This window comes from Triturus cristatus, chromosome 9 (assembly GCF_964204655.1).
Source record: "Triturus cristatus chromosome 9, aTriCri1.1, whole genome shotgun sequence".
NCBI lineage: Eukaryota > Metazoa > Chordata > Amphibia > Caudata > Salamandridae > Triturus > Triturus cristatus.
The window spans coordinates 134,322,377-134,348,860 of NC_140592.1; the positions used below are offsets into that span (position 1 = coordinate 134,322,377).

General features: G+C 44.3%; 1 protein-coding gene across 1 annotated transcript in view; it reads right to left on the reverse strand.

The window, feature by feature from the left end:
• The window catches only part of LOC146797518 (inter-alpha-trypsin inhibitor heavy chain H4-like), a 548,934-nt gene that overhangs the window by 187,007 nt on the left and 335,443 nt on the right, over positions 1-26,484 (reverse strand). Inside the window, exon 20 of the mRNA XM_085627617.1 lies at positions 21,137-21,166. Coding sequence (XP_085483743.1) covers positions 21,137-21,166 — 30 coding nt within the window. The remainder of the gene's footprint in view (positions 1-21,136; positions 21,167-26,484) is intronic.

Sequence of the window (26,484 nt, forward strand, 5' to 3'; positions counted from 1 at the left end):
TTTCTGTGTTGTGAAGAAGAACTGAAGAGTGAACTTATTTATACAAGACTTGGAATAAAACACAAAGAAGAAACATTCAAGAAGACTATTGCATGAATTAATTGTTGTTAAATTATATGTGACTATTGCTCAGGAGGTTGATGTTGCATTCAAGTAAAATGAAAGCTGCTTTACCTCCGTGTCCAGGACCACCCTGAGGACACAATCAGTGCTGATTTGGTACTGTGACCACTTCTGAATCTAAACTGAGAGGAGTCTAGAAGATAGTTTTTGTTACAAAATGAAGATAGTTCCAGGTTCATGGCCTTCTATACAATTTTGGTAGATGGGAAATTGGGCAATAGCTGCTAAATTCATGAGGATTAAGTGTGTGTTTTTTTTTAAAGGTAGCACAAAGGCTATTTTCCAAACTTTGGAAAAATACCCCAGTCTAAACATCTAATTGAAAATCTTAGTAAGATGTGAAGCTACTGCCTTTGGGGCTAGCTGTAAAAATTCTGAAGGACAAGGATCAGATGGGGAGCTCAATTTTACTGTTTCCAACATTTTTTTACCTGCCCTACCTTAAGAGGGGTAAATTCATTCAAAGTCTCAGTTGAGAGGGGAGAACTTAGATCTTTAGTTACACATTGATTGGCTTGCTTGTTCGAGGGAAATACATTATAAACCTATTTATCTTTAGTTTGCAAGTAATTAGCAAGTTTATCACAGAAGGATTGATTGCCCACTGATAAAGTCTTGTTGTTGAAGTTGGTAAATGTGCTAATCATCTGCCTGAAACTAACTGTAGAGGAGGACTACATTTCCCACAATGCGCAAGACCATTTATTTTTGGCTGATCCCTTGGCGGGCCCGATGGCCAGTGATTCTTTTGTTCCGGGGGCGTGCTTTACTTGCGGGCAGCAAGGGCCTAGTACCTCTAGTCCAAGTGAGTTCTGGAGCCGCCTTGGGCTTGCAGTGGGTTTCCTCTTTACTTTGGAATGGGTCTTTGGTCCAAGATGAGTGACAGTCATTCAGCTGCAGAGCAGCTGCCACAGGTACAATATATCATGCCTTCTGCTTTGCGCAGGTCCAGAAGTCACAAACTAAGGTATCTTCTTTGTCCTTTCTTGCAAGTCAATCAGATCTGAGTTTCTAGTGCAATGGGAAGCCCTTAAATCATACAGCTAGGGGCAATGGAGGTGTGGGTGTTGGTAGCCAATGGGCTACTAGTCCCAGCTGCTAATCTGCACCGAATCTGCCTCTAAGTTGAACACTTCATGTGGAGTGTGGCACCTTTTCTACCTATATATATATATATATATATATATATATATATATATATATATATATATATATATATTATCTACTGGCGGTCGCCAGTAGATAGTTATAGTTAGGACCCTGTTTCCATAGGAAATCCGCAACATTCTATTTGGAATAACTTTGGCGCCGGTCGATGAATCCTCGCGAAATTTTCAAAATAGGTGGGGCGCTACGCTCCGCTCCTACCCTGAAAGTCTCGGGGGGATTCGTCAAGCGGGGGCTGAGAAAAAAGGGGGGTCCCAAAACGCGTTTTTCCCATGCATTTTTCCATAGGACCTTTAGACACAGCTACAGCCCGAACGGCTGAACAGAGTTACTTGAAATTTGGCAGAGAGGTAGTCCTCAGGTCAAGGAAGTGCCTTTTGTAGGTCTGGTGTAAATCTGTTCAGTAGTTCCTGAGAAAATAGCATTTAAATCAATATATATATGTGGGCGGAGCCTAACCACACATCTCATCCTGAGATCTGATTGGCTGTCAGCACTTCATCCAAGAAGTGTTGGCAGCCATCTTGGGACCAATATACATGATAGCACCTCATTAAAAAGCATTGCAGTTAATAGAAGATTTTAAGACTTTAGTTACATTATAAATCATTTGTTGATGGTACCATACTCATTTTAGGAATTGTGGTATGTTCTAAGGTGATTTCACCATGTGAAAAAGCCTTCTGCTGGGATATCATGATTGAGAGAAAAATATTTTCTCATGCTTTTACCACAGAGGTTTGGAAGGTGATCTATAAGCTAAACTGAGAGCTTATTTTCTGTAAATTCACATTATCTTTCTCAGTCATGTGAGAATTAAGTCTGACATTCTCAGTAAAACATGTACATCCAACAAGGGCAGAGACTGTCAGTTGATTCCTTTGTGTTCTACTGCAGCTTTCCAGAGTGTTCCAAAGAACTACTAGAGCGCTAACCGTCCTACTTATGATAAATGTATGGCACACCTGAAGCCATCTTGCTTGGATTAAAGTGGTAACTCTTAAAACATTTAATTTAAAAAGGAACAAAATGAGGTGGTTCATTTTTCCATAAAAAGTATGATTAGTGCTGCATAAAGAAAAATTAGGGCACATTTTGAGTGACTTCTCAAATCCTGGCATGCAGACTGAAACATGCACTTTCAATACCAGCAGCAGTTTTCCCTGGTGAGCAGTAGCTTTACTACAGTGATCTAATGAGCAAAAAGAGTGCTAACATTCTGATTTTATGGCAAATGTGTGACACATTTGAATGCCTTCTTGATGGAATCAAAGTAAAAAACTGAAAGTATTTCCTACTGAGGAGACTGCAGTAAATGAGGAAATTAGGAAACTTCATAACAAATAAGTCTCCCAAGATGGCCACCAGAGACAAAAGAGCCCAAATGTAGCCCAAATATCACCCAGATGTAGCCCAAGTATAGCCCAAGGACAGAATGTCCAAGAATGTTCTTAAAAACAACTAGAGCACTTACTGTCTTCATTATGACAAAAGTATGGCACACCTGAAGCCATCTTGATTGGAATAAACTGGTAACACTTAAAACATTTAATTTAAAAAGGAACACAATGAGGGGGTTCATTTTGCCATAGAAATTATGATTAATGCTGAAGAAAGAAAATGAGGGCACATTTTGAGTGACTTCTCAAATCCTCTTCTATTTCATTAAAAAATTCTGACATGCAGACTGAAACATGCACTTTTAATACCAGGAGCAGACTTCCATGGTGAGCAGTAGTTTTACTACAGTGATCTAATGAGCAACTAGAGTGCTAACATTCAGAATTCATGGCAAATGTGTGACATATCTGAATACCTTCATGATGGAATCAAAGTAAAAAACTGAAAGCATTTCCGACTGAGGAGACTGCAGTACATGAGGAAATTAGGAAACTTCATAACAAATAAATCTCCCAAGATGGCCACCGGAGACAAAAGAGCCCAAATGTAGCCCAAAATCACCCAGATATAGCCCAAATATAGCCCAATGACAGAAGTGTGCAAAACACTTATTATTTTGTGTTTTTGCAGTGTTATATAGTGCAGACTTGTCAGGTATTGGAGTGCTTTACATGAGCATTGGTTACATCACACAAGAACAAATTCATTTTGGTTGTAGACATGGGGAGACTAAGTGATTTGACCAGAATCACAGAATGTCGAGCTGAAGCAGAAACTTCAACCTGGTTCCCCAGTTGCAAAGTCTGCAGTTCTGGAAGTAACACCACATCCTCTCCCCTAAGTGCAACATTTAATCAAGTTGTCAACTAGATAAAAAAACATAAAGATAACAAATAATTTAAAAGTGCTTTGTCGCTATTTGAAAACTCAGAAAATATGTCCTTATTTTAGTCTTTTAGAGCACTAACCATAATTTTGATGCCAATAAGACCCTCTCATATATGTAATTTCTAAAGGAATGCTCTAGGTATTACAGTTTTGATTACATCAAGATGATGCCAGGCGCTCCACACTTTTGTAATAAATATAGAATGTTAGCAATCTAGTTGTTCATTAGGATACTGTTGAGAGGCAGAGGCCAGGGGCACGGACTCTGAAAATTGAAGGCAGGTAGGAGGGTGCAAAGGCAACAATTTAACCACACTGAGCAGGCAGGAAGGGCCGTGGAAGCACAACAGACTATGGAGGGCAGTGGAAAGGGGGGCAGGGGCAACAAACCAACAATACAGGACTTGCAAGAGAGGCTGTTGGAGGGAAGATCTATTACGGGTCAAGGAAGCTAGGGGCGGTCCCCAGAGCCCCGGGAGCCACCACAGAACTGAGCAGGAGAGTGAGTCAGGGACAAAAGGGGCACCTTAATTTGAGCCGGGGTGCCTAGGAACGCTTGCTCCAAAAATGAAGAAAACAGACATATGAGACATGGAATTGGAGGCAGAATACAATGGCAGTTTAATGAGAAGATGCAACTTCAAAGAAACCGCAGAATAGAGACCTAAAGTACAAAATACAGAATCCAGATAATCATACAGCTGTCATGATATTCTCTGTATCTCAATTAATGGACTGACAGAGAGAGAGAGAAAACACATCTATAAATGCATCATGAGAAACAAGTTACACCAAGGAAAATGTTACCTAGGGACACTCACATTTACTCTTAGAGCAAGCATTCCTGCAATTACAATACAACATCTTTTAAATGCAAAAGTAAAGAGAACAATGGTTAAACATAACATGACATTTCATATAGGTAAAATAGAATAAGATACTTCAAGCAAAGCCGAGCAAGACATTTTAAGCAAAGGAAGACAAGAGCTCCCAGTTCTTGGGGAAAACCTGCACAGCCTGTTAACCTACATACAGACGGCGAGGTTGTCCGTCGATATCTGTGGGTGCTCCCTTTTTATATCATTTTGTGGGCTCCTTTGCACGCTACATCTACCTACGTATGCTACCCAAAAGCTTCGTCTGCAGATTTTACCAGACATTTCGTCATTTACCCACTTAATGCTGACAATGGACTGGGTGAAAAGGTCAGTCTCTCAGGCCAATCGCTTATCGTAAGTTCCATAGAGCAAGCAGAAAATAATGGGTATTGTACAGGAATTCAATATATTCATGTATAAAATCTCCTCAGTTCTCCTAACTTGACGCTCTGCGGTTGCCACTTCCTTAAAAGCGGGAAACCTGCCCAGGAAGCAAGTACCAGTCCAGGATGCAGCCTACTGTATGTCGACAGCTTCAGGGGGATGTTGAACTTTGATACCGAGCACGGAGCACTCGGGTAGGGTGGGGGCTACTAGTTTGGAGCAGAAGGCCTCGCAGACCTGCCTTCAGACTGCTATACACTAAAATTGCAGAGCTATGGTCAATTTAACAAAGAGGCCTACATATTGAACAGAAGGGCCTACACAGGGGTTTTATGCTGGCTGAGTGGTAAGGATGTCTCAGGATAATTATATAGCAACACAGGACCCGCTGGTCAATTTATTACGGCCTACAAATGCGGCTGGCAGGGCAAGGACAAGGGTCTCATACTTCAGGTGTGGACAGAACGGGCCAGGGGCCCCCTGTGATACAAAATCTACCCTCCTTCAAGGCTGTGGCAATGTAATAGACCATTGTGGGCAGAAGGAAGAGGCAATGGTAGTACAACCATACATGCCAACAGACCCGATTCAGCCAGGAAACGTCCAATGTTTTTAAGCTCAAATGGGCTTTATTTGATCTGTCTCCTGTCTACAATATCCTCTTTTTCAATGTAACTCAAAGGGGAAAATCAATACCCCAGTTTTTTTTCAAAATCTCCCTCTTACCAAGTTCAAAATGTTCGCAAGTATGGTACATTGGATCATGGAAGGAAATGGGATAGGGACATGGACTTGGATAACAGAGGACAGGAGAGACATGGAGAGGTGCACCAAACTGACCCTGCAGGGCAGGCATCAGGGTTTGCAGCAGCACAATACACCACACAGGGCATGCAGGACGGGAGTGCAGCACAACAATCCATAGAAAGCAAGAGGGAGGGGACAGGACCATGCACATGGACAACAGAGAACAGAGGGGCAAGAGGCAATGGTAGCTAGCTGACCATAATGGACAGACAGGAGAGAAGGCTGCAGCATAACAGACCATAAAGGGCAGGAGGGACGGATCAGGGGCATTACAATGGAACAGACAAGCCAGGAGGGAGGGAGTAGGGGTCTGCACATGTAAACAGAGGGCTGGGGGCAAGGGGGCAGGGCAGGAGCAGCAAGATGGCCATGGAGGTCAGGCAGGATGGGCACTAGAAGCAAGACACAACATGAAGAGCAACAGTGAGACTGTGATGGCATACACACAGACCATGGAGGGAAGGTGGGAGGGAGTCAGGGGCAGCTAACTGACCACATAGGGAAGGTGGGAGGGGCCATGGCAGCACAGAAGACCATGCATGGCAAGTGGGAGGGTTAGTGGCAGCACAATGGCTATGATGGGCAAGAAGGAGGGTGCAGGGGCATGCACAAAGGACGATGGAGGATAGAAGGGAGGGTCAGGACCTGTGCACAGACAAGAAAGTTCAGGGGAAGGGGCCTCACAACAGACCACACGGGGCAGGCAGGAGGAGCAGTTGCAGCACAACAGACCAGGGAGGGCAGAAGGGTGTGGCAGTACAATGGACCATGTAGGACAGGAGGAAGAGGATAGAGGCATGGCATGTGGACAGGCAGGGTGGAGGTGGCAGGGACAGGTTACAGTCATCTGACAATGCTAGGCAGGTGGGAGGGGAGTGGCAGCTCAACAGAACACTCAGAGTAGATAGGAGTGGCAGGTCCATGGGACATGGTGGGCAAAAAGGATGGAGCAGGGGCATGCACAAAGACATCGGAGGGCAGGGGGAAGGAGAATAGGGGCAGCAAGCTAAGCACAGAGTTTAAGCAGGAGGTCAATGATGGGACATAGAATTGGGCAATGGAGGGCAGGAGGAGTGGACTGGTACATCATACTAAATTGAGGGCAGTGGCAGCACATCAGACCATGCATGGCAGGAGGGAGGAGGCTAGTCCATGGATTCACACAACAGAGGATAGGGAGGAGGGGGATGGGGCAGCAAGCTAACTGTTCAGAGAAGGCGGGTATTAGAAACTTTATTGTTTTTAAAACATTTTGTCTGTGCAAACTACTTAAAATATGAACAAGTATGCAGCATAATCTCACTTTTATTCAGGAAGAAGAAGACGTTAGTGACTGTGACTCCGGGCTCACTTGGCAAAAACACCCCCTGACCCTCCACCCCCTATCGCAAAATGTAATGCCCGTGAAAAGGGTAGGTGAACACAGTGTTATATAGAACATAGTCCTGAGAGCACGATTGAAAATGAAAACTAGATATAGTGTATGGTATAAACTATGCACCAAAAAGTGTGATATAAGATGAACCAGGCGTGAAATATAATATGCAATACATTGTGCGCAATGACAGATTCATTGGAGAGCGCGAGATAGCACAGGCACTAGCGTGTGCTATGCGATATGCGCCTTGGAGTGTAATATGCACAGGGCAGTGTTGTGTAACCTAACTAGTCTCTAAAGTTGTAATATAAAATATGTGCTGGGGAGTGTAACGTTGCATATGCACTGTGACAAAGATATGGATCCCAAATTGTAATATGTATGGCATAGCACTGTGCGTTATAACATAGGCATCGAGGAAGGCACGTTAGATGGGGCAATATAACCCGTGCGAAGACAAGTGTGGCATGACATTTTCACGGGGTGGTGTTACAGTGCACATGGGCTAGAGAGTGTCATAGCATATGCACTAGCTAGTGGAATACAATACAGAGGTGTGTGGCACTCGGCAGGCAATGGTGGGTGTAACACAGCATTGGGCTCTGTCAGGAGCGCGCTGTGACTCGCAAGTGATGTTCGTCCCCTTTCCAGAGAGTAAAATAAAAAGTATTACACATCCGGCAGTGGATGTGTGTTTTATTAACTGTGAGGGGGGTTTCTTGCATAGTTTTGGTCGAATTTTTGTCGAATCCCCTTTGAATGGCTTGGTGTGCATGTGTATTAAATGTGCCCGTCAATAGCTACCCATGTTTGCATAAGTAAACGACAAGGGTGTCTACCGGGATTGGGCACGGTAGAGCATCAGACATGTCAGAGCTTCACTAGTGGTGTAAATACATTCCACGTGGATTAATTGCATGCATAGTCGCCTTTTAATGAATATCACGCAAATTGTCATGGTGATAGGTACGTACGGTTTGTCCAGCATGTCCTAGGTGTGTCTATAAATATATATTTTTTAAAAATAATAAAAAACAGTGGCCGGCCCTGGGGATTGGGGTCAAAAAAATATAATTAGGAGACAGGCCGTGGGGGATGAGGTCATCAGGGCCAATAAATTAGAATAAGAAGGGGAACCACACAGCCCCCCTTCTTAAAAAAATAAAATAAATAAAAGACTGGCATCGTGCCGGAGGCCATGCCCCCTCCATGCAGCACTCTGCAAACGCGCCCCCAACAGGCATCTCCAGTATGCGCCAGGGAGCTGCGCTGCAGACAGGTGTTCTGAGGCCAAGCCCCTTTTTACACCTCTCTGCAACGCAGCTCTGTGGCGCTTACTGGAGGTACCTAGTGGTCTAGTGTGACCCTAGGGACCCTTAGGATTCAAGGGGACTTAATCTCTCAACTTAGAACAGCCACAGGGCGCGTTTACACAGTGGTGAAGGGAGGGGACGGGGCCTGAGGTGACGTGTGCAAACACGCACCATGGCACGTTTTAAATTGGGGATATAATTTCCCTTCAATACTGAGGGCTCCTGGGGGCTAACTAGCCCACCAAGTGCTTCCAGTAAGCGCCACTGAGCTGCATTGCAGAGAGGTGGTCCAGGCCGTGCCACTTTTTACACCTCTCTGCAACGCAGCTCTGTGGCACTTACTGGAGGTACCTAGTGGGCTAGTTGGACCCTAGGGACCCTCAGGACTCAAATGAACTTAATCTCCCAACTAAAAACGGACACAGGGCGTGTTTACACAATGGTGAAAGGAGGGGACGGGGCCTGAGTTAACGTGTGCAAAAACGCCCTGTGGCCTGTTTTAAGAGGTAGTTTTAATCCCCATGCCCTATTATATACTAGGGGCTTATAGAGGAGGTAAGGCTAATCACAGGGGGACCCCAACGCATAATGTTCCCTAGTGTATGTAGGTGTTTTCACTGTATTCTAAGTGTCTTTTAACATAGCACTGGCTCTAGGACTGGTTAGTCAGACTCAGTTACCACCAGTATCCGTCTGAAAAAGTTGAGGGTACAGGATGATTTTGCAACAAGGCTTCTTTCTGCTCTTCTTTTTGTTCTTTCTGCACGTTATCCTTCTTCCTGCACTTATCTTCGTATTTGAGGACTTCTGTTGCTTCTTTCTGCACTTCTTTTGTTTCTTTCTGTGCATTTTTTCTTCTTTCTTCACATGTCCTATCTCTGTAGGCATAGTTAGAAATTAGCATTTAAAAAACCTTTGAAATTAACAGAAAAAAACATAGGTTTCAGGCACGTTATAGTTAGGAATTAGCATTTAAAAAACCTCAGAAATTCACTGAAAAAACCATAGGTTTCAGGGGTGTTATAGTTAGCTGGACTTTTCACTTGTACAAAACCATTGAAATTCCCCCGTTATAGTTAGTTCAGCTAACTATAACTCGCGCGCCCGCAATGCACTGCTGATGATGTCACATATTACATCACTCATGACATGGTCAGTGACATCACTCATGACATCACTGATGACATCTCAAATGACATCACTGATGACATCACTGATGACATCATCCTTGTGATAGAGTGGCAGACCTCCTCTCACCCTAATATAACCTTTGATACACACATTCAAAAATAGAGACTAAAATTTTCAAAACAATGGACATACCAATACCAGTTACAACAACCTCTTCAGTAATTCTAAGATCCACATACACATCCACTCATTCACCAACAGTCCAATACAGTCACTCATACATGTACTCACTCATCATATGTACTCATACACCTATACATCCTGTTACACAATGCCACTCATCCATAGTTACTCACACACATAGTCACTCATGCTAATAAAGAATCAAACATACATTTACTTGCATATACAGTTATACACACACCACCACACTTACTTCTACGGAAACTTACACATACTTAGTCTTTTAAACAATCACTTATAGAAACACATACTTATTCATACAGGAACTCTTTCAATCTCTCACTCTCACATATACTCACATATATACACCAATAGTCACATATACTAGTTTAAAACATATGTAGTTACTCATAAAGACACTATTGAGACAGTCATTCACTCACTAACACACCCATACACACACTCATCCACCCATACAGTCCTGCACACATACTGTGTTCAACACATACAAACAGTGAGTCACTCATTCATGCACCTATGCACTACGTAATACCCCCACCGAACCATGCAGACACTCAGACTGATACTCAAAAAACCAACTAATAACCTATATAGACACCCATGTAGCTACTCACCAACCCATGCAGCCACTTATACACAAAGTGAGAGACTGATACAGATATTTACATATTTAAACATTACTCACTAAGCCATGTATTCACTATGATACACTTAATCAGTCAGTTACACAATCAATTTTTCAAAAACAAATCATCCATTTAGACACTTATATACCCATTTATTCTTCCATCGACCTTGAGATATACATATATAAAACATATTTAATTTTCAGAATAACACACATTCACTGGATGATGTCATCAGTGATGTCATTTGAGATGTCATCAGTGATGTCATGAGTGATGTCACTGACCATGTCATGAGTGATGTAATATGTGACGTCATCAGCAGTGCATTGCGGGCGCGCGAGTTATAGTTAGCTGAACTAACTATAACGGGGGAATTTCAATGGTTTTGTACAAGTGAAAAGTCCAGCTAACTATAACACCCCTGAAACCTATGGTTTTTTCAGTGAATATATATATATATATATATATATATATATATATATATATATATATCAGTTATCCGATTATTTCTCCTCCAGAATAATCAAGCAGCACACCAAAGGATTCTTTACAAACGGGTCTCCTTTATTACAACGAGACACTTGTCAACGCGTTTCGATAGCTTCACGCTACCTTGCTCACGACATTGCTCTTTCGTTTACAATTGGTTTAAAAACATTTTAAACAGTAAAAAGGGACTAATCCAATAGGCATTTACTTTCACCTTTGTTTCATTTTTCTTCAAAGGTGGTGCCATCTTATATATATATATATATATATATATATATATATATTACCTACTGGCGGTCGCCAGTAGGTAGTTATAGTTAGGACCACGTTTCCATAGGAAAACCTCAACATTCTATTTTGAATAACTTTGGCGCCGGTCGACGAATCCTCGCGAATTTCTCAAAATAGGTGGGGCGCTACGCTCCGCTCCTACCCTGAAAGTCTCGGGGGGATTCGTCAAGCGGGGGCTGAGATAAAAGGGGGGTCCCAAAACGCGTTTTTCCCATGCATTTTTCCATAGGACCTTTAGAACGAGCTACAGCCCGAACGGCTGAACAGAATTACTAGAAATTTGGCAGAGAGGTAGTCCCTAGGTCAAGGAAGTGCCTTTTGTAGGTTTGGTGTAAATCTGTTCAGTAGATTCTGAGAAAATAGCCTTTAAATCAATATATATATCTGAGCCCGCTTACGGTACGCTTACCGTACGCTTACCGTACGCTTACCGTAAGCTTACGGTGGCGTGCGCGAGCGCGATTCTGATTGGCTCTTAGATCTTAGTAAACATTCGAATCGGCCGAAACCAGGAAGCGGCGTCCGCCATTTTGTCTCTCGCACTGAGTGTTGTTTATCAAACATGATGGCCAAAAACATGTTACGGGGCTGTTTTGACAACTCCCTCCCACATAGTCATGTTGAGGGAGTCCCCAAACATCCCCCAAGAGCAAAAACGGTTTTATTTTTTTTTCGGCAATTTCGCGGGGTACGCTTACCGTACGCTTACCGTACGCTTACCGTAAGCTTACCGTACGCTTACGGTAAAAAAATAAAAATAAAAAAAACACTATCCACACTTACCCCACCCCCTGTGCTTTTGGTGGCCGCAGGCCACCAAATGTGCAGGGCTTATTAATAGAGAAAAAAAACGTAATTTTGGCAACATGAAATTATAAAATCGAAATAAAAAAAACACTATCCACATTGACCTCACCCCCTGTGCTTTTGGTGGCCGAAGGCCACCAAATGTACAGGGCTTATTAAAGTTGATAAAAACCGTGCACGGAACGAACTGCGTTAAGTGGGCGCGCACGCCACAAATGGCGTAAAGTAACTTAGCATTTAAAAAACCGTACAAATTCACTGAAAAAACCATAGGTTTCACACACGTTATAGTTAGGAAATAGCATTTAAAAAACCTTGCTAATTCACTGAAAAAACCATAGGTTTCACACATGTTATAGTTAGCTGGACATTTTACTGATAAAAAACCAATGAAATTCCCCCGTTATAGTTACTGTAGGCAACTATAACTCACGCGACCGTAATCCTCTGCTGATGACATATGTGTCTTTATGAAAAAAAAATATTTGTAATATATGTATAGCTAAAATTTAATGGAAGAAGATATGGGCAAATAAGTGTCTAAATACAGTATTAGCATCAGCAGAGGATTGCGGTCGCGTGAGTTATAGTTGCCTACAGTAACTATAACGGGGGAATTTCATTGGTTTTTTATCAGTAAAATGTCCAGCTAACTATAACATGTGTGAAACCTATGGTTTTTTCAGTGAATATATATATATATATATCCAACATCGCAGGTTAGCCCCAAGGAGTGAACCGCCAGAAGATCGTAGTTCACAGCATTTATTGACAACTTGCAAGCAGGCAGTTAACAGCACGCAGGCATCGGTTAGATTGTAGCGCCAGACGCGTTTCAGGAGTCTCATTGTTCCTTTCATCAGTGGCGACATGACGGAAAGAGAGCAGTCTTTTCTCGCGCACTTTTATTTGAAATTACCTGTCCCAGTGGGCGTGGCTTAATCAAAGCCTTCTTGTAACTGTAGTGCGCTGAGGTGATCCCATGTGGGTGCGCTCTTGTCCCTCATAAATCAAATATAAAAATGTTCCCCAAGTGGGTTCGTGCACTGGTCCGTCGACATGCCTGCCCCGCTTTGTAGAAATCAACGTGAACATGTGCTGCCACCTGTCCTGCACAGGCGCCAGCTCCTTCATCCCGTATAATGTAGCACCAGATGGCGCCAACACGGACCTGCTCGGAAGCGGTGGGTTCAACTCCACGGCTGGGCAACAGCCGAATATATCCAACATCGCAGGTTAGCCCCAAGGAGTGATTTATGAGGGACAAGAGCGCACCCACATGGGATCACCTCAGCGCACTACAGTTACCATAAGGCTTTGATTAAGCCACGCCCACTGGGACAGGTAATTTCAAATAAAAGTGCGCGAGAAAAGACTGCTCTCTTTCCGTCATGTCGCCACTGATGAAAGGAACAATGAGACTCCTGAAACGCGTCTGGCGCTACAATCTAACCGATGCCTGCGTGCTGTTAACTGCCTGCTTGCAAGTTGTCAATAAATGCTGTGAACTACGATCTTCTGGCGGTTCACTCCTTGGGGCTAACCTGCGATGTTGGATATATTCGGCTGTTGCCCAGCCGTGGAGTTGAACCCACCGCTTCCGAGCAGGTCCGTGTTGGCGCCATCTGGTGCTACATTATACGGGATGAAGGAGCTGGCGCCTGTGCAGGACAGGTGGCAGCACATGTTCACGTTGATTTCTACAAAGCGGGGCAGGCATGTCGACGGACCAGTGCACGAACCCACTTGGGGAACATTTTTATATTTGATTTATGAGGGACAAGAGCGCACCCACATGGGATCACCTCAGCGCACTACAGTTACCAGAAGGCTTTGATTAAGCCACGCCCACTGGGACAGGTAATTTCAAATAAAAGTGCGCGAGAAAAGACTGCTCTCTTTCCGTCATGTCGCCACTGATGAAAGGAACAATGAGACTCCTGAAACGCGTCTGGCGCTACAATCTAACCGATGCCTGCGTGCTGTTAACTGCCTGCTTGCAAGTTGTCAATAAATGCTGTGAACTACGATCTTCTGGCGGTTCACTCCTTGGGGCTAACCTGCGATGTTGGATATATTCGGCTGTTGCCCAGCCGTGGAGTTGAACCCACCGCTTCCGAGCAGGTCCGTGTTGGCGCCATCTGGTGCTACATTATACGGGATGAAGGAGCTGGCGCCTGTGCAGGACAGGTGGCAGCACATGTTCACGTTGATTTCTACAAAGCGGGGCAGGCATGTCGACGGACCAGTGCACGAACCCACTTGGGGAACATTTTTATATTTGATTTATGAGGGACAAGAGCGCACCCACATGGGATCACCTCAGCGCACTACAGTTACCAGAAGGCTTTGATTAAGCCACGCCCACTGGGACAGGTAATTTCAAATAAAAGTGCGCGAGAAAAGACTGCTCTCTTTCCGTCATGTCGCCACTGATGAAAGGAACAATGAGACTCCTGAAACGCGTCTGGCGCTACAATCTAACCGATGCCTGCGTGCTGTTAACTGCCTGCTTGCAAGTTGTCAATAAATGCTGTGAACTACGATCTTCTGGCGGTTCACTCCTTGGGGCTAACCTGCGATGTTGGATATATTCGGCTGTTGCCCAGCCGTGGAGTTGAACCCACCGCTTCCGAGCAGGTCCGTGTTGGCGCCATCTGGTGCTACATTATACGGGATGAAGGAGCTGGCGCCTGTGCAGGACAGGTGGCAGCACATGTTCACGTTGATTTCTACAAAGCGGGGCAGGCATGTCGACGGACCAGTGCACGAACCCACTTGGGGAACATTTTTATATTTGATTTATGAGGGACAAGAGCGCACCCACATGGGATCACCTCAGCGCACTACAGTTACCAGAAGGCTTTGATTAAGCCACGCCCACTGGGACAGGTAATTTCAAATAAAAGTGCGCGAGAAAAGACTGCTCTCTTTCCGTCATGTCGCCACTGATGAAAGGAACAATGAGACTCCTGAAACGCGTCTGGCGCTACAATCTAACCGATGCCTGCGTGCTGTTAACTGCCTGCTTGCAAGTTGTCAATAAATGCTGTGAACTACGATCTTCTGGCGGTTCACTCCTTGGGGCTAACCTGCGATGTTGGATATATTCGGCTGTTGCCCAGCCGTGGAGTTGAACCCACCGCTTCCGAGCAGGTCCGTGTTGGCGCCATCTGGTGCTACATTATACGGGATGAAGGAGCTGGCGCCTGTGCAGGACAGGTGGCAGCACATGTTCACGTTGATTTCTACAAAGCGGGGCAGGCATGTCGACGGACCAGTGCACAAACCCACTTGGGGAACATTTTTATATTTGATTTATGAGGGACAAGAGCGCACCCACATGGGATCACCTCAGCGCACTACAGTTACCAGAAGGCTTTGATTAAGCCACGCCCACTGGGACAGGTAATTTCAAATAAAAGTGCGCGAGAAAAGACTGCTCTCTTTCCGTCATGTCGCCACTGATGAAAGGAACAATGAGACTCCTGAAACGCGTCTGGCGCTACAATCTAACCGATGCCTGCGTGCTGTTAACTGCCTGCTTGCAAGTTGTCAATAAATGCTGTGAACTACGATCTTCTGGCGGTTCACTCCTTGGGGCTAACCTGCGATGTTGGATATATTCGGCTGTTGCCCAGCCGTGGAGTTGAACCCACCGCTTCCGAGCAGGTCCGTGTTGGCGCCATCTGGTGCTACATTATACGGGATGAAGGAGCTGGCGCCTGTGCAGGACAGGTGGCAGCACATGTTCACGTTGATTTCTACAAAGCGGGGCAGGCATGTCGACGGACCAGTGCACGAACCCACTTGGGGAACATTTTTATATTTGATTTATGAGGGACAAGAGCGCACCCACATGGGATCACCTCAGCGCACTACAGTTACCAGAAGGCTTTGATTAAGCCACGCCCACTGGGACAGGTAATTTCAAATAAAAGTGCGCGAGAAAAGACTGCTCTCTTTCCGTCATGTCGCCACTGATGAAAGGAACAATGAGACTCCTGAAACGCGTCTGGCGCTACAATCTAACCGATGCCTGCGTGCTGTTAACTGCCTGCTTGCAAGTTGTCAATAAATGCTGTGAACTACGATCTTCTGGCGGTTCACTCCTTGGGGCTAACCTGCGTTGTTGGATATATTCGGCTGTTGCCCAGCCATGGAGTTGAACCCACCGCTTCCGAGCAGGTCCGTGTTGGCGCCATCTGGTGCTACATTATACGCGATGAAGGAGCTGGCGCCTGTGCAGGACAGGTGGCAGCACATGTTCACGTTGATTTCTACAAAGCGGGGCAGGCATGTCGACGGACCAGTGCACGAACCCACTTGGGGAACATTTTTATATTTGATTTATGAGGGACAAGAGCGCACCCACATGGGATCACCTCAGCGCACTACAGTTACCAGAAGGCTTTGATTAAGCCACGCCCACTGGGACAGGTAATTTCAAATAAAAGTGCGCGAGAAAAGACTGCTCTCTTTCCGTCATGTCGCCACTGATGAAAGGAACAATGAGACTCCTGAAACGCGTCTGGCGCTACAATCTAACCGATGCCTGCGTGCTGTTAACTGCCTGCTTGCAAGTTGTCAATAAATGCTGTGAACTACGATCTTCTGGCGGTTCACTCCTTGGGGCTAACCTGCGATGTTGGATATATTCGGCTGTTGCCCAGCCGTGGAGTTGAACCCACCGCTTCCGAGCAGGTCCGTGTTGGCGCCATCTGGTGCTACATTATACGGGATGAAGGAGCTGGCGCCTGTGCAGGACAGGTGGCAGCACATGTTCACGTTGATTTCTACAAAGCGGGGCAGGCATGTCGACGGACCAGTGCACGAACCCACTTGGGGAACATTTTTATATTTGATTTATGAGGGACAAGAGCGCACCCACATGGGATCACCTCAGCGCACTACAGTTACCAGAAGGCTTTGATTAAGCCACGCCCACTGGGACAGGTAATTTCAAATAAAAGTGCGCGAGAAAAGACTGCTCTCTTTCCGTCATGTCGCCACTGATGAAAGGAACAATGAGACTCCTGAAACGCGTCTGGCGCTACAATCTAACCGATGCCTGCGTGCTGTTAACTGCCTGCTTGCAAGTTGTCAATAAATGCTGTGAACTACGATCTTCTGGCGGTTCACTCCTTGGGGCTAACCTGCGATGTTGGATATATTCGGCTGTTGCCCAGCCGTGGAGTTGAACCCACCGCTTCCGAGCAGGTCCGTGTTGGCGCCATCTGGTGCTACATTATACGGGATGAAGGAGCTGGCGCCTGTGCAGGACAGGTGGCAGCACATGTTCACGTTGATTTCTACAAAGCGGGGCAGGCATGTCGACGGACCAGTGCACGAACCCACTTGGGGAACATTTTTATATTTGATTTATGAGGGACAAGAGCGCACCCACATGGGATCACCTCAGCGCACTACAGTTACCAGAAGGCTTTGATTAAGCCACGCCCACTGGGACAGGTAATTTCAAATAAAAGTGCGCGAGAAAAGACTGCTCTCTTTCCGTCATGTCGCCACTGATGAAAGGAACAATGAGACTCCTGAAACGCGTCTGGCGCTACAATCTAACCGATGCCTGCGTGCTGTTAACTGCCTGCTTGCAAGTTGTCAATAAATGCTGTGAACTACGATCTTCTGGCGGTTCACTCCTTGGGGCTAACCTGCGATGTTGGATATATATATATATATATATATATATATATATAAAATAAATAAGAAAGAGGGATGGCATAATATTCACACACCTGCTCACCTACAATACCACAAGTTGTTACTGTAGGTTCCGTTCAAATAAATCATCATATACAGAATCTTTATCTTTCTTTCAAAAAGCTGTAGTACTTCAAGTGGCTAGTATATGTGCCCCTCAAGTTAGACCCAACTGGTATCTCCTTAAACATGCAGTGCCTCAAGCCTTTACTAGAGATCTTTCTTGAGTCAGATGCCAGAGTCTGGAAATTCTTTAAGTATCTGAACTGTTTACTAGGTATCCTTCTCGAGTCAGATGCAAGTGATTCAACTGACCTGCACAAAGAGGATGTGGCTTCCACATATTCTGCATATACACTTTTTATGGCAAGTGGTTTATAATAATAAGTCAAATTTACAGATTTCAATAGATTTATTGATTTTATTGAAGTAAGTGCTGGCACCCTACTATACCAAGATACCAGCAACCACTGATTAAGTGCCTTCATATATCAATCATTGGTGTAGGGTTTGCTTTAGATGAATTAAAGGTAGCAACATTTGATTGACATTTGAGCAGCCTAATGGGTAAAGAAAGTTGATTAAGGGCACTCTATGTGCATATATAAATCCATGCAATTTATTGCAAATAATTTGAGAAAAAGAGGCTAGTAAGTTTAGGCCGTACTTGAAAAAAGGAAGTTGTCAATGATTAATCACATCAGAAAGAGCAAAGAAAAGGAAAATGTTCGACTTCAGCATGATAAGATATACATAAGCATTTATGTATCACCACACATGCACGCATTTGCATCATAACACTGTGGTGGCAATTCGTTTTTACTTTATGACCGACCGCAGCATGAAGAGGTATGTGTTCACATGCATCACCATAGTTGAACATGCATGTGTCATGATGTTGCGAAGATATAGTTAAAATACCAAAGAATTGCTTTTAACTATGCGCTATGTAACTGCAGTGCAACATGCATAAATAAAGGAAATTGGTGTGGATCCTGTGAATATTTGCAACAAGATCTGAAATTCTACCTTTCCTGAAGCTAAGAGTACTTGAGGAAAAATGGACATTGTTGTGACTGATTTCTGCATATCTGTATTAGACAAAACAGATCCTGAAAAGGTCTGAGCAAGGAAACATCTGAAAATGTAGCGATCAATTTACTAATATAAGTTAAATATGGTCAAACAAGTTTTCAGGAGTCACATGTAAACTCTTGCAGGTCTGACGAAGACAAATGTCCATAAACCTAACTCCCTTACCACTGAGCTACTTAAGGCCCGCTCATTCCCTACCTTTTATAGAGCATTGAGATCTCTCCCATTATTTCAGAGGTACTTCTTCAAGAAGCTCCTGAGATCTTCCTCTGCTTCAAATCATGTTCCACTGGGTAGTGCAGAGCTGAGTACCTGTTTTTGTGCTTGAAGTATCCAAAGTTCATAATATAGTTTGGAATGTCACCTGTCTAATGCTTGTACTTTAAACAATCCCTCACACTGTTTCTGAGTTTTGCTGTCTGCATTTCATGCATTAAATCAGTGGAATGCTGAGTACCTTAGACACTAGGCTCTGCTCTGAGCCAGCTCAGTTCTTCATGATACAGCCTCAAGACCAGCACAGGCTCAATGCAGAGCCAAGCTCCTGTTTTCACGTGCATGCAGTGTGTAAAGTACATTCATTTATCCCATGAGCGGACCTCATAAGCAGTAAGAGGCAAAGCCCGCTCGCTGTTTCCATGCTGTACAGCCTTAAACTGAAGCTCTAACTTGGAGAAACATCAGGTTCTATGAGCTCACTTTACACACTGCAGGGTCATTATGATAGGCGCACAGCTCTGCAGCGCCAGCACAGCCCTCCATGAAACGGCCTAGCAGTAGCAGCTTGTGGAGGGAGTGCCGCGGGTCGGTGAGGCGTGGCGGGGGAGGGGCAGGGTGGGGGGTAGTTAACTCTGGCTCACGGCCGACCTGAGTAATGTAAGTAAATAAATAAATAAAACACATTTTGTTGCGCGCGCTAAAACGCATTTGGCGTTTCAGCGTTTGCAATGAAATTTGTTTTATTTATTTATTTACTTACTTTACTCCGGTCGGCCGTGAGCCGGAGTTTACTACCCGCCCCTGCCCCGCGGCACTCCCTCCACGTGCCGCTACTGCGGCCTAGATTTCTGAGGAAGTTCATGTCCTGCTTTATCAGGGAACAACCATACTAGATTGCTCCTGTACAATTACTGTCTAAACATTCAGTGACTTTTTATGTATATTTCTCGGACATGCCTTTCTAAGAGAATATTATATCTTTCCATTACTACATACCCTTGCATTTTGAACTCTGATCCTTTACTTGGGCTTGGATGACACCACAGAAAAGTTAAAAAATAAAATTACATGTGTACTTAACTATTCTCTATCGCATAAAGGGAACGTGAAGGTCTTATCCATCAGATATGATGCTGTGAAGATTCTACTGCCAAAGCACAAGTCAGTGACGTGTTCAAACTCTAAGCAGGATATTCTGAACCCGTTTCACCAAAAAGTCTTACATACAGAGGCGTAGGCCAACTCCTAAACACAAATGTAAATATGGGATTTTTGAAAACTCACCCTATTCCCACACATAGAAAGATGCTCCGGTCACAACTCTTCTTCCATATTACTAGGAATGTCATGTGGCATTTGGTATTCTCCCAAAGTGGGGTTATAATGGCAGACCAACCAACGTAATCATTCGTGGTTACTGGCAATCCCTTTCCAACTCCTCCCTGTCATGTTAGGTGAATTTATACTGGCTCTAATGATTTTCCCATGCCAACATAAAACAATGAAATTCACAAAACATTTTTAGGAATGCACTCGGAAATATTCCTCTGCCATTGCTTCCCCGAGTACCTTGGAAAACTTTCACAGATTTCAGAAAGTCATTATTCTTTTCCAATGTGAGCCTACAAAATTATTTTTGAGTATCAGACCCAATATTCTAAATTCTTGGGCGTTGAGGGCTGCCACTCCCGAGTGCCATGTAAAGTCTGGCACCTGTACTGTATAATGTTCTCAAATGAACAGCAGTCTCAATTTGAGTGCTACACTAAGTTAAAAATTGGGTGCAAAATATATTTAAAGCCAGTTTTACATGCAGCGCACATCAAGAGTATTTTGCAAGCTGCACACATTCCTAGATGTTTGCATTGGAGTATATTGTGAATGCAAAACAGTGTGATGAGTACTGCCATGTGCAAACCAAGTGTTAGTTATGCAGCTTGATCGGTGTACTAAACTGAAACTACAATGTGCAAAAATGGAATTTACCAGATGTTTTTTGCCACTGATTCTTTCATATACTGGAATTAGTTTACTCACATTGTAAATAAACTGTTCAGCTAGAGGAACGCTTGTGAGTCTTCCTGAGCTTGGCACTGACGTCCTCCAATTAAAAAAAACATGAATAAAAATATACCTAAGAAATAAAGACATACGTCTTCCGGAACAAAAACACAAAACATGAATTACCCTTGTGGGCATATTAGCACTTACGGATAGGTCGGTGTGGGGCAGGTTCATAACCTACGGGAAGAAGATGCAAAAGTAAATACTCTTATCATGCTCTTGTTCGTGCATTTATTTACCAATGAAAAATGAAAACTAAAACTAGTTCTACATTGTAGGAAGCTTCATTGAAGCTGTAAACACAGGGATTGACCTTCCCAAGCTCTGTATAGTGGAACACCTTTAAACATACAAATCAAAATTACAATAATTGGTAACAAAAACTCATGGATATACATGCCTAACCATATATTACAACCTTTGGAAGGCTGGTTATACAAACTTTTTTTTTATAATAAAGAAAAAAAAGACATAAAACAGCCTTTTAAGAAAATTATCCCTTTGCTGCCCTAGAGACCTAGAAGAGCATGAAAAACAGTCAAATAGGCTAAGCTCTGCAAAGCTCAAAATTAGGGGGGTCATTAGCATGGCGGGCGGATAACCACCGATGCACACGCCAAAACACCCTGCCGGACGGCCTGTTGCCCCCCGCCACATTAGCATGGCAGGGGGGTACTGCGGCGGACGGAAAGACAGTCCGCCGCTTTTCCACCGGTAGGCAATCGTCACGATTGCCTACCAGTGGAAAAAGCCCACAATATGGTGGAGGTGCCTTGCAGGCACCGCCATCCATATTATGATGATGGTGGTTTCATGCCTTTCCATGGCGGTGACTCTGCCATGGAAAGGCATGCGGGAATCGCTTTGGGGCCTGTTGTGGGCCCCCAGGGTTGGCTGCACTTGGGGTTGGCATACAAAAGGTGGCAGGCACCCCACGGTGCCTGTCACCTTGTGCATGCCAATGCACAACGTGCATTTACAACATTGTGGCGGGTGCTGCTCACAGTACCGGCCGCCACAATGTTGTATATGCGGGATGCCACCGCCACGGTGGAGGTCGCATCATAATTGGCAGTGCGGGACCGCTGCACCACTGGTGGCTGTTCCCAGCACCGCTAGGATGGCGGGCGGACTTCTAATGGACCCCTTTGTCTTTGCTCCTTAAAGGACCTGGCAGCTGCGTAAACCCATCATGACTTGTACTAATAGATGTTTAAGAGCACTGGTACATTTTGCTTGAGGTTCTAGTGAAATGTTCTAATCCTGAGTGCTTACATTCTGGTTGCTTAAGTCCAGGGAGGACTATTTCAGGGTTTTAATGATAATTCCTACAATGCAGAACTGGGCTAAAAAAACGTGATAGTCATACACATTAAAATAGCAAGCTCATCTCAGTATGCCAAAGCATTAAGATACTAGAAAAAGGAGGTGAAAATATTAAAAAAAGAGAATGTAGAAAAAGCAGTTGGTGGTGTACATACTCAGATTTTTTACAAACTTAATTGTATCACTAAAGAAACAAATGCGACAGCACTATTAACTAAATTGTGAATTAATTGTTAAAGTAAATAAAATAAATAACATTTTTTAAAAATGTGAAGGTTAAATTAAAAATTAAATTCCCACTTCAATGGAAAAAGTAAACTTGTATTATAAAATAATAATTATTAAAAGTGAAGTTTTAAGTTCAGTAAAATTATTTTTTAATAAAAGTTACTGTTTCCATTAATTTTTAAATGCAAAATTATTACCATGCTTTATAATAAAAAATATATACTATTTTCATAAATGTTTTTTTAGAATTACATTATATTTATTTATATTTTAACTATTTTAAATACTTCAAAAATGATATTCTATAAGGTGTTAATGTAAGTGCCTCCATTATTTTCTGTCGGAGGGGATTCAATACCACCGGTTGGCCGTGTGTGCTGCTAGACTTATTTCAACTCTGAGATGTAGTAATTTACTACTGTTTTGGGTCACCTTTAGGCTGCAGTAACAGTAGAACTGAAGTTTGTGAATAGCTAAGGGCTTACTCTTTTTCAAGTGGGTGCATCCATCCCCCTTAACCACTCCTTACTCCTCCCTAAACCCCTCCCATTTAGTTGTAGGTATGCCCCTTTTTCCAGCCACCCCCGGTCCCTCTCACATTTACTAGTAAGGGGCCGATTCCGATCCTGGTCGGAAGGGCACCGAACGCGATCCGGCTGGAAGAACTACCAGCCGTACGAGTGTTTTCCACCCGACTCGTACAGCTGTACAAGCGAGCAAGTACGATGCGAGCTACGTGAAATTCACCGACCGAGTCGTTCCCGGGTCCGAACCGCTCCGTACGTCTCGGTCAGAAGCGAACCATGGCGTGCAATGGATGCGATGTACGACCGAGCCAGTACGATGCACGCGTCGGACAGCCTGTGCGAGCTGGAGTGTACAGTGGGTACGTGTCGGTGCCATCCACAACGTACATGCTTGTGTTTGGGGGACCCTTGGGTCTCCCCCTGTGTCCGAGTCATAGGGCTGCGGGTGACAGGGGATCCACGTCGGACCCCCTGTCACACGCAGCCCTATGACTCGGACTCAGGGGGAGACCCAAGGGTCCCCCCAACACAGGCATGTACGTTGTGGATGGCACCGACACGTACCCACTGTAGGGGGCGCCCTTGCGCAAGACGTACCCATTCAGTCAATGGGCGCCCATGTACGCGTCGTAAGACCGGCTCCTATTGGCTTTTATGGGAGTCCAACCGAACCGAGTCTGGCAGCATACGGCCGCATCGTACTCGCTCGGTCGGACTGAAGGACTCCGGCTTTGTCGGAAAACACTCCGGATCCGACTCAGTCAGAGTGCTTTCCGACCCGGATCAGAATCGGCACCTTAGTAGTAAACTTACATATGTGGCGATCTCCCAATAGAAAAGACGGAAGAGGTAAAGGTGGAGATTTACACTTATTTTCCCTATTTATATAGATGTAGCAGTAAAAATAAACACAATTAAAGTGCATAATAAACAAAATATTAAATATAACAAAATATTAAAAGTAACAGCAGCACAGCGACTGTATTTCAATACCTAATTGCACTGAATGATGAAACAAGTCTTTGGCAAACAATCCCTCACTTCTATCCCCTAACTAATCTCTCTAAGCGCCAAAAATGCCTTTCTGAGTTTCTTAGATATCCTGCAGGATGAACATCTTAGCTGAACAATACATTTATTGTAGTTAGCCTCTGTTTTTAGAGAAGATTGCTCTCTCTCCCAGTTATGGCATCCCTGACCTGATAAGGACATTGGAACCAGTGGTTTTCATAGCTCAAACAAAACTCCCAGGAATCTCACCCTCATCCTCCAGTGGGATAGACACTACGTTTGTGTGCAACCAGATCCATGCCTCCTTTGTTGTGAGGAAGTGTGATTTGCTACTCTCAACCGCCCCTGAGCTTTGATGGGAACAAGAGGTTATACTTCATACTCAGCAGATGCAACTGTTGTTTGACAGGGTGCAAAGACAGAATATCAAGTAAAAAATATTGACTTGCACAAATATCGTAGCAAAAATATTGTGGGTCAAGAATATCGACAGTCAAAATATATTGGTCAAGAATATCGAAGTAACATCAATGTAAAAAATGAATTTTTTTGTACTAGTTAAATGTTTGAATTAATTATAAAATGATTATTTTTTAATTTTAAATTATTGATATAAGTATATATTTAGGTGCCGATTCCGATCCTGGAAAAAATTTCCCCGTACGAATCGAATCCGGATTTTTCTCCGTACGAATCGTACAAGTACCGTACAAACTGGCGAATACAATTCGTATGGGAAAAAATACATATGAATCGCATTGGGAAAATTCCCCGACACGTCCTCGGGTCGGGAAAAGTGTCCGACACGTCCCCGGACGATTTTACGTACGAATCTGAAAACTGAAGTCCGAGCGCGCAAGTACGATCCGTCCCGTCCGTCCGTACAACCGGACGGAAAAAACCCCGTACGGAGCGAACTTCAATAGCAACCATGGAGACATGTGCCCGCATACGCGCCGAACACCCCCCCAGCCCCCCGTATGTACACGCCGTCCCCCCTCAGCCCCCGTATATACGTGCCGAACACCCCCCCAGGCCGCGGATGGACGCGCCGTACCCCCAGCCCCCCGCGGATGGACGCGCCGTATCCCCAGCCTCCCCCATACATACACGGGTGGGGGTACACTCCGTACATACACGGGTGGGGGTATGCTCCGTACATACACGGGTGGGGGTACGCTCCGTACATACACGGTGGGGGTACTCTCCATACATACAAGGGTGGGGGTACGCTCCGTACATACACGGGTGGGGGTACGCTCCGTACATACACGGGTGGGGGTACGCTCCATACATACACGGGTGGGGGTACGCTCCGTACATACACGGGTTGGGGTATGCTCCGTACATACACGGGTGGGGGTACGCTCCGTACATACACGGGTGGAGTGGGGGTACGGCGTGTCCATCCGCGGCCTGGGGGGGTGTTCGGCGCGAACATACGGGGGCTGGGGGGGACGGCGAGTCCATCCGCAGCCTGGGGGTGTGTTCGGCGCATACATACGGGGGCCTGGGGGGGGGACGGCGTGTACCGGGCCCCCTATTCCGCTCGCATCGCCGCGTACTTAGCTTTTCCAGCACTTTTTGGGTGCCGTAAAAATATTGCCGTCCGGACTGCTGTCGGTACGAATCGTACTTGCTGGTACGTAAAAACATGCCTAACTCCGTCCGGACGTCACGTCCGCGGTGTCCCGGATCACATTCGTATGTATTTTACTGTCAGTCGGTGTTTTTTCCGACTCGTACGGAAATGGTGTTTCCATACGAATCGTACTTGCAAGTTTGTAGGGTTGTTTTCCCGGGTACGAGTCGGACGGAGAAAACGCTCCGACCGACGGTTCGTACCCGGTTTTTCCAGGATCGGAATCGGCACCTTAATTTGTATATAATTTTAAAGTTTAAAAATTAAATTAAGATAATTGTTAATAAATTAATTTTTAAGTAAATATATGTATAAATTATTATGTTTGGGTGTTTATATATTTTTTAAATTACGTTTATCTGGTATATTTAGTTAAAATGTATATTAAATGTAATTTATCTTGTTAAAAATATTATTTTTAATGTACTAAATACACATTTTATTTTATATTATATAGATTTTTAAATCGAAATTTTGTAGTTTTTACTTTAATATTTTGATATTTTTGTACTTACCTGTTTAAGTATAGGAAGTTGATATTTTTGCATTCTATATTTTTCCATCGATATTTTTGTCATCGACATTTTTTACATCAATATTTTGTCAGTGATCCGCTTGACAGCCATAAGTAAACTTTGTCTCTTCTGCATCTCTGTGCTGAAGTTAGGATATGCACTAATAGTGTTGCCATTGTGGAGCCATAGGCCCTTAGTTCTGGGGGACTGCAAGAGAAGGTCCTTATCTCTGTAATTAGGCAGCAG